The sequence below is a fragment of the Mastigoproctus giganteus genome, chromosome 2 (assembly GCF_048544385.1).
Source record: "Mastigoproctus giganteus isolate SK-2022 chromosome 2, ASM4854438v1, whole genome shotgun sequence".
Lineage (NCBI taxonomy): Eukaryota > Metazoa > Arthropoda > Arachnida > Uropygi > Thelyphonidae > Mastigoproctus > Mastigoproctus giganteus.
In genome coordinates, this window is record NC_143576.1 from 167733816 (window position 1) to 167744256 (window position 10441).

Below are 10441 nucleotides of genomic sequence, written 5' to 3' on the forward strand. Positions count from 1 at the left end.
AAACAACTGTACAAAGAAATAGAGGGGGCCAGTATATCAGAGTATAATGAGGATTTTAATTTCCCAGGTATTGACTGGAATTTGTGGGCTGGTCACTCACACAATCATACAGTAAATCCACTTTTATGAATTTATTGGATGATTGTTTTCTACAGCAGCATGTTTGGGAGGCACTTAGAGGGAGTAATACTCTTGATCAGATTATCAGTAGGGAATTTTCATGCATTAAGAATCTGCAGATAAAGGAACCACTAGGTGGCAGTGATAGTGTGCTAATGTGGGATTTCCTCAAAGCGGTAAGTACCATCAGGGGTAAAGGGAAGGGTTTTTGCTTTTGTAAAGGAGACTACAGTAGCCTGAGACAGTATTTAAATTCTATACGGTGGGACTAACTGATGTTACCAATAGCAAATTCAAAATGGGAAGCATTCAAAGAATCAATCTTGGAAGCTACTAGGCTTTTCATACCAACTAAGAAATATTGTTCAAGGTTTAGGCCTAAATGGGTGTCAGATGAACTAATGAGACATGCAGCAGAGAATAAAAATGCATGGGATACATATAAATTAACAGGTGACGCGGAAGACTATGACACAGGCTGGTCTGTAACGAAGTCACAAAGGAGAATAGTCAGGCAAAGGCAGATTACGAGAAATCTTCGGCAAAGGATGTAAAGAAAACAGCAAAGAGTTTGTTACTTGTGTGAATTCTAGAAGGAAGGGAATGAATCAGATTGGTCCCTTTGACGTCGATGGTTCACCTGTTGATAATCCTGTTCAGGTGGCTAACAAACTAAGTGAGTATTTTGCATCTACATATACACATGAGGAGTTATTCAGGAAGGGGAATGCCAGAGGTGAATTAAACTCTGACTGTGAGCTAGATGATTTTGTAATGACTGAGAGCAAAGTGGAGGAGAAATTGTTGAATATAAACACAAGAAAGGCACCTGAGGTGGTAGTAGTAGTAGCAGCATGTGATGCAAGAAAGCAAGTGTATGAGCTTATGCAGCATCAGCCAAAAAAAAAATCACACCATTCCCTCCAAACGCCTGTCCAGTTGCTCCTTAAATTTATTCAACCTATCAACTTCCACAACGACAGATGGAAGTTTGTTTCAGCAATTAACCAACCCCTGGCTAAAGGCAAATTTCCGCACATCTATTCTACATCTGTCTTTTCTTAATTTGAATTTATGCCCCCTTAGGTTTGTAATCTGAACAAGTGGAAGGATCCCATCAGAATTCAGCGTGCTCAAAGCATTCAAGGCCTTATACACCTCAATCAGATCACCGCGCAGGTGACTAGTCTCCAGCCACAGCAATTTGCAGTACTTAAGCCTCTCTTGGTAAGAGGATCCCTTCATTCCCCTCACCAATCTTGTTGCCCTTCTCTGTACATGCTCAAGTAAATCTACGTCTTTCCTAAAATGAGGCCTCCAGACCTGTATGCAGTACTCAAGGCGTGGCCTGACCATTGCCTTATACAGAGGGACAATCACCTCCTTCTCCCTGCTAGCAAAATTCCTATATATCATTGACAAAACCCCATGACCTGCCCTGGCAGCCTGTCTGCACTGCTCAGAAAACTTCATATCTGACTGCACAATTACTCCCAGGTCTTTTTCATTTTCTACCACCTTAAGTGTAGTACCACAGAGTTGGTACGTTTCTCTTAGGTGTATGGGATGTATCCAGTTATATTAAAGGAGGCAGCAAAGGAAGTAAGCAAATGCTTAGCCATAATTATGAGATCTTTCTTGGACTCAGGGAATGTACCCATGGACTGGAGATGTGCAAATGTGACCCTAATCCACAAAGGAGGATCAAAGTGTGACACAAGTAATTACAGACTGTTAGTTTAACTTCTTTTCCAGGGAAATTAATGGAGGCACTAGTTAAAGAAGCACTGTAGAATCATCTAGACAAGGCTTCAGTTACAGCTCGGACACAGAATGGGTTTGTTAAGGGGAAGCCTTGTCTGTTCAATTTGAGTGGATACTATGATTTGGTCACAAAGGAACTGGATGCAAAGAATAATTTTGATATCATATATTTGGATCTTAAAAAATCTTTTGATACTGTTGCACATGGAAGACTGCTACACAAATTGGAGCAGTGTGGCATTGGAGGCAAATTACTGCTATGGATAAAGGGATGGTTGAGTGGGAGAAGACAGAGTTGTAATCAATGGACACTGCTCTTCATGGACTAATGTTAATAGTGAAGCCCCAAGGGTTCAGTGTTGAATCCACTATTTTTTTCTGTATTGATTAATGATACTGATGAGGGTATATCAGGCTTAATGTCTAAGTTTGCAGACGATACGAAGATCAGCAGGTTTGTTAATGACACTAATGACAGTAAGTTTCTGCTGCAACAGATTTTTTTTTTTTTTTCTGTATTGATTAATGATACTGATGAGGGTATATCAGGCTTAATGTCTAAGTTTGCAGACGATACGAAGATCAGCAGGTTTGTTAATGACACTAATGACAGTAAGTTTCTGCTGCAACAGGATCTATAAAATTTGAGCTGATGGGCTGAGAGGTGAATTGGGGTTACATTTGCACATCTCCAATCCATGGGGACCTCCGTTGAGTCCAACAATGCTCTCATAATTACGCCTAAGGGTTTGCTTACTTCCTTTCCTGGCTCCTTTAATATAACTGGATTGATTTCATGCACCTCAGGTCCATTTCTTATGTTTAACTTCAACAATTTCTCCTCCACTTTGCTCTCAGTTATTACAAAATCATTAACTCCCTGTTAGAGTTTAATAAGCTTCTGTTCTCCACTTTCCTACAAAATTCCTCATGTGTGAATGTAGACCCAAAATACTCATTCAGCTTGTCAGCTATCTGAGCAGGATTACCACAGTCAAACATAGACATCAAGTGTATTCATCCAATCTGATTCATCCCTTTCTTTCTAGAGTTTATATCAGTAAAGAAGTCTTCATTGTTTTTCTTTGCATCCTTTGCCAAAGATTTCTCGTAATCTGCATTTGCTTGCCTAACCTCCTTTGTGACTTGATTACACAAACTTCTTGATTACAATCTACCATAGGCTTCTATGTCACCTGATAATTTATATGTATTCCGTGAATTTTCTTCTCTGCCACGAGTCTCATTAGTTCATCTGACATCCATTTGGGCATAAACCTTGAAAGTGTTTCTTAGATGTAATGAAAACCTTGTAGCTTCCAAGATTAATTCTTTGAATCCTTCCCATTTAGAACTGGTAACACTATTTAGAACTGGTAAAAGAATTTAATAGAATTCCCATTTAGAACTGGTAATAGAATTTAATAGAATTCCCATTTAGAACTGGTAATAGAATTTAATAGAATTCCCATTTAGAACTGGTAATAGAATTTAAAAAATGTCTGAGACCACTGTTGTCACCTTTACGAAAGCAAAAACCCTTCCCTTTACCTGTGATGGTAGTTACATTTTTAATTAAATCCCACATCAGTACACTGTGATCACTGCCATCTAGTAGTTCCTTTTTCTGTAAATTCTTAATGCATGAATAATCACTGCTGATAATCAGGTCGAGTATTACTCACCCTGGTTACCTCTCGAACATCCTGCTGTAGAAAACAATCATCCAGTAAATCCACAAGTCTTGCTAGTGTGCGAGTGTTGGAAAGTGTTATGGTTTGGGGGGGGGATGCGGGCAAGTGATGCTATATAAGCTTGCTTTCTTGCATCATTTGCCACTACTAATGCTAAATATGAGACACTCTATAGACAAAACACCATTTTCTACAATTTGTGGTGAATTAGGTAGAACAATTCTTTTCTTACAGAATTTCAGCATCTGTTAATATGAGGCTTTCAAATCAGTTTTTATGTATAATCCAAAAGTCCCTCAAAGTGGCATCAGCAGTGATGGTAGGCAATCCCACAGCTCTTCTATACCTGAGTCATCAATGGTTACCCCTTCATTTCGAACTACAGGAAAATGAGCTTTCTGAAAACAACATTGAAAGGCAGATAACTTTACATAATTTCAAGAATTCTGCATTAACTCAACAACCACCTTCTTATCAACCTTCAGTCACGATCCTTTCAGTAAATTCAGAAGCAGTCTCCTTATTATTTATCTTCGGTAATGGCACTTGCAATGCTGTTGTGATCTTTCTGATGATTAGACGTATGCCATTAATTAGCTGAAATTTTTTCTCTAACAGCTGTTGTTTCGGTGGTCCTTTGTTTTAGTCCCATAGTACACAATATTGCTAGACTATGCAATAACCTGCCAAAACATCCCACCCAACTATTTGGACCATTACTGAGTCTGCAAGTAGGGCATGTCATAATTAGGGAATATAATACATTTTAACAGCAGTCATCATCTCTTTTGACAAATACCTCTCCTCAGTTTATCCAATATAAGGCAATGATGGGTGGTACTGATTGTTTCACCTTTCAAAAAGGCCACAAATAAGATGCTTGTGGACTTCCTTCTGTTTGTTGCACATTAATGAGCTGCAATAGTAGATGTATTCTTGTCAGATACATGGGGATAATAGAGCCGTGCTACATGTTTAGTAATTATTCTAGTGAGGAAATCTGGATGCTTATGATCCAACTTCAAATTTGGCTTTTATATCTATAGCAAAAGAACCCAGTATTACTTCTGTTGGATATTTTAAGTATCTAAAGATTCTTTCTGTATAGTATTGAATTCTTTACTGCATTTGATCAGCTCTTAGCATATTAATAAACAGCTTATAAATACAAAAATTCAGTTAATTTAATTAATATATAATTTGCAATCTCTTAAAATATATTTAAAAAATTTGCCTCGTGCTTTTTTGATCACCTTTTGTAACATTATCAAAAGTGTAAAGTACCACATGAAACTATTTTACCTGCACGGGGAAATCTGAACTGTTCCAATTCTCTTTCGTCGACAAAATTAGGAAGACAAAGAATCTCTACATCACTTTCATCTACTTCCTCATAGAGGATACGATAAAAGCCACCTGAAAGATATGTTTCAAAGCAACCATAAGAAGTGATTTAATATTTTATTATATTACAGAGACATATTATAAAGAAAAACATGGTTTTTACTAAATCACTGAGTCGCTGTTAATCTGTACGCTTATTATGTTCATTGATTTTTCTGTATTATTATGTAATTTAGTTCTCTGGTTATGTCTGCTTATGAGGATCCTCAGAGAATTACCAAAGCATTAGGTTTAATAAAAACCATTTTATACACAGAGAAGTGTGTATTTTTCTTCCATATCATAACCTCATAAAAATGCCCTTCATTCAGCATATACAAACATGGATACATACATATATATATATATATATATATATATATATATATATATATATATATAGAGAGAGAGAGAGAGAGAGAGAGAGAGAGAGAGAGAGAGAGTGTGTGTGTGTGTGTGCGTGCGCGCACACGTGCATATACACACACAGTATACTGTAAATTATTTTCTGAAAATAATACAGAAATTGATACACTCTAATCTATACCCTCTGCCATAGCAATAACCAACTTCTAATCTATGTACAAAAAGTTGGATCATCATTTTGAACTATTCAGAACTTTTGCTGTACCATTACAGCAAAAGGTTTCCAACCCACCTAACTCTGCCTCAATAGCATCAGCAAATATTCTTGCACCCTTTCTATTTAAGGGTATCCCATCCCTGTAGAAGCAGTATCTCCTGTTAGCAAGCACAGACCACCTGAAAAACATTCTACCCAGTGAGCCTTGTACAATGTCTCCAGTCAGAATTGATTAACAAGGCTCTCATTATATACTCCTCCTATCGTGTCTGGCCAGAATTGCAGACACTTTCAAATTTAACCCTAAAATTCATGACTTTTTTTCTTTTTTCACCATTGACCTGTACTTGTTAAGTAAATCTGCAGATCTGTTACTCTTAAGGTAATTAGTGCCAACGTGTACAACAAATCACCTTTTGTGCCCTTAAAATATGATATCTGCTCTACAACGTCATCAACTTTTGCCCCTAGCAGACATACCCTGGTCCTATTCCAGCTGCCCTTTTTGCATAATATATATTCCCCGTCTCCCTGACAATAGAGTCACTAACAATAACTAGTTCCTGTGGGACCAGCGGATTCTGCCTTGGAGATTGCCACTGTGTTGCCTGATGCACAGGAGTGAGCTCTGGCATTGAGTTGGGCAGCTGAGAGCTTGATGGGCCCCTCATATTAATTTCATCGAGGGCATCTACCCTACACCTCAAACTCTCATAGACGCCCATCAGAAGCTGAGTTGGTACCTAATTTCATCACAGTCTCTGCACCTAACACACACACAAAGACATCGTTGGTATCCAGCAACAGCTATATTCTTCTTCCTCTGATTAGAAATTCAGAAAACTCTTTTTTTTTCTTGCCACAGTGATACTGTTGGAAGGGATAGCAAGAATGAAATCCCTCCTGTTCTCCAACAGAGGGGAAAAACATACTTGATAAATGCCATCTGAAAGTATATACCTTAAAAATTACTCTTTAATAATCTGGATGATAAATTGCAATCACTGTTCACAATGCGGGAGGCATCTATTCATAACCCCCTAACTTCTAGCTCTGACTTCGAACTTTAAATAACACATTTTAATTGTGTGCATATATCTTTATATCCTTGTACTTGCTACATCATGGACTATGCTTATGCTACCCATGTGACATAAAAATTAAAATCAGATATACTTTGTAAAAATAATTTTAATAAACAGTAAAAAATAAAAATGCAGCTGATTTTGTTGTGTGTAACTATAAGTTACTTAAATTATATAGCACTGTACTTTTAATTTACTGCAATGAATGCAATCATAAGTTAGTGTTCTTGGCTTGGGTAAAGAAAGCCTGCACGAGAACGACGACAAACGTTGGATAACTTACGCGGTAATTTAGTTTGCCGATACAGCACTCTAGCGCTGCTCACTCGGTAAACAGACGGTAGGTGTTATCGGACTGGAGCAAAGTCGAGAACGATATACTGATTGACAGGTAGGCGTGGCAAACAATGAAATGATTGGTGGTGGGTGCGACAGACGAGGCACAAGGAACATTTTGTAGATCCACATACAGGAGCACATACGAATAATATCGAAGCCCAGTGGAAGAAACTAAAAAAGTGTAACTAAAGGAGTAAATGGCAGCTGTAAACATATGTTGATGGGTCACATTAATGAATATATGTGGCGTCAAATTTATGGGAAAAATCATGAAGATACTTTTCACAATATTGTTACTCAAATTGCGAATAGCTATTCAGGTCCAACTGTATGATTTGTACTCATGAATTTTTTTTCTGAGAAAGTTTCGTTCCGTTCATTTTATGTTCTTCATTGTGTTTTTTTTTTTTTTTTTTTTTTCTCATATTAAAAGCAGATTTTTGGAGTTGATGAGTGCTTTTACTGTATTATTGATTTAGGTTTGGTTACGAAAAAAGGAAAAGGTTTCTTTGTTTTTCGTTGTATTTCATAACCTGAGCTTAAATGGTAGGTTAGGAAATAAAAGAGGTTTCCTTGTATTTCGCGACCTAAACTTAAACGTTAGGTTGGGAAATAATAGAAAAAGAAAGAAAGATTCTTTATATATACAGTATACTGAATAGCTATTAAGGTGCTGATTGACGTTATGATACGTGTGTATCCGCATGAGTGTCTTTAAAAATAAAAGTACATTAATAAAAAAATTAATATTTTATTAATAAACAATTTATGTGCTAGTCCACTCATGATTCTAAAGAAAAAAGGTTAGGTTACCCCCTCCATTTCGGGAGAGGTTCAAGCTCCCATGGGATTCAAGTGGAGGTAACCTGACCTATTTTCACCATTAGGGCATATTATTGAACAAGAAAATAAAAATACGGTCATAAAAAAATTTATTTTTTTATGAATGTATTTCTAAATATGACTGATTCTAAAGAAAAAAGGTTAGGTTACCCCCTCCACTTCGGGAGGGGTTCAAGCTCCCATGGGATTCAAGTCGATGTAACCTGATCTTTTTTCACCGTTACAGTAAATGTTAGGGCATGTACGATTAGGACAAGTTACCATTAGTGCTGCTACAGTGATACTAAACCGATGTTATCGTGTGTTGTGTTCGCGCACCAATCAGCACGTCGTTTGCCACGCCTACCTGTCAATCAGTATATCGTTCTCGACTTTGCTCCAGACCGTTAACACCTACCGTCTGTTTACCGAGTGAGCAGCGCTAGAGTGCCGTATCGGCAAACTAATTTTCCGCGTAAGTTATCCGACGTTTCTCGTCGTTCTCGTGCAGGCTTTCTTTACCTTCGCCGTGTTCTTTTATACTTCAGTTTTTTGGAAACTTTTAATAATGTTCCTTTCAATTTAGTGCTGGATTTCATTTTTAATGTCAATCCAATTTCTACTTCTGAATCACTGATCAAAAATTTCATAATCAGAAGCATTACAATATAACAAAACATCATAAACAGATATAATTCAGAAATTAAAAAAAAGGACATCTACAAATCTTTTGCTTTCATCTAATTTACTCACCTAGAAATGTGATATTAAGAGGAAAGGAGGTATTTAAAAAATAATAATTTTAAATCTAGAAAACTAATCATACCTTTTAGACAAATGTACAGAATTGGTAAAGATATAATAGCTGAGTGGTGTTGTGAGTAATTCACGTCATGCAAAAAAAAAATATGATACACATCTGATAATTTAGTAAATAATGTTACACTAATAAAAACGGTTACCTTATGAGTTAATGTATTAATTCATAATAATATATTAATTATTTGGCATTACTGGTATTATTGTTTAATTTTATATTTGATACTAAATTATGTACATTCAAAAACTGGAACTGCAAAATGGAAAATTTCTGAAGGTCCAACCCAAACTCCAGGTAACCTGCAGGTATTGACCCATGCAGGATTCTAACCACTGCTCTCTTCCGTCTCTCTTTAAAACACTATCTGATGCCTGTGGTGTAGCAGTGTGGTAGCTAGTAGGCTAATGTGGTACACCTCATAAGCCTGCTGAGCTGTATGCTACCCAAGAGATCAGTTGTTTGTTTGTTTGTTTGTTTGTTATTTGGTTTTTAGGAGCATTAGCAACTAAGGCCATATTGCTCCGGGATATGCGGTGGTCATTCCCTGACCTTTCTGCATCCTCCGTATTTGGTGGTGACGGGCTCGAACCCCGGTCTAATCAAGAAGCGTGTGTTACGCACTGCTGCTCCTTCCCACCTGGCTACGGAGGAGCCAGAGAGAGAGAGAGAGAGATCAGTTGTGTTGTACAGTAAAATTTAGTTATTATAATTAAATATTATATAATTAATGAAGAAATTAATAAAAATTAAAGAAAGAGAAAAGAAAGATTGTTTCCATGAACATTAAGTCAGATGCTCTGCAAAGACTCCATAAAGATATTCCAATAAATTTAAAGGTTTTAAGGTTTTCCAATAAATTGTCAATAATTTGTTGGAAAATGAAATTATGAATGATGTAGAAGTCATACTCACTGAGACAGAAACGAAAGAATCTAAACATGAAGACACTGAATCAAACCCAGTGCCAAATTTTTTCATGTAGCAGTCAAAAATGCCCTAGGTACACCTACATTATACTGAACAGTAGCCAGATTCAACAGTAAATGGATAAAGATTACTGATCTTATGTAAATGAATGTGTATATGTTTTTAATGAAAATAAAATCGTTAAGTACTTTTTTTTTTTTTTTTTATGATTCTTTGCTATAAATTACATTTTAAACTAACCAATCAACTACCATCTATGAGATTCTATTATATAAGAAATGCAATCCTATAAATAACACTTGCTTAATTCTCACTATGAATCTTGAAAAGAGCAAAGTTCATTACAATTTATTACAAATTTGATCTTTTTTTTTTTTTTTGGTGAAAAAATTAGGAAAATTGTAACTACTCCCATTTTTATTTTTGGCAAACTTCCAATGGCAAATGAAAATGGCACAAGAAGATTACTATTTTTAATATCCAACAAAGAAAAGATTAATTTCTGCACAGCAAACATGCAGATAACTTGTTAACAAAAACACAAGTGCTCAAGGCATTAACAGCTACTGGCTATTTTTATCTGCTAAAGATAAAATAGTGATACTAAAGGAACTGCATAGGTTCATCATCATCATCATCATCACCCATTTTCAATCCACTGCAGGATGAAGGCCTCTCCAGCAACTTTCCAGTTCCTTCTGTTTTGAGCACTGGCCATCCATTTACTACTCAAAGACTCATGAATTTCATCTATCCATCTCCGCCTTTGTCTTCCAGGTTTTCTTCTAGCTCCTCTTGGGTACCATTCTGTTATTTTCTTAGTCCATCTGTCATCATGTCTTCGAGCTATGTGTCCTGCCCAAGACCATTTTAGTTCTTTAGTTTTGATAAGAATGTCCTTTAC

The 10441-nt window shown here is 36.5% G+C and overlaps 1 protein-coding gene across 1 annotated transcript in view; it reads right to left on the reverse strand.

Annotated features, from left to right (window-relative positions):
• The window catches only part of LOC150089729 (dipeptidyl peptidase 9), a 483518-nt gene that overhangs the window by 327010 nt on the left and 146067 nt on the right, over positions 1-10441 (reverse strand). Inside the window, 1 exon segment of the mRNA XM_090390084.1 lies at positions 4881-4994. Within this exon segment, the coding sequence (XP_090246210.1) occupies positions 4881-4994 (114 nt within the window).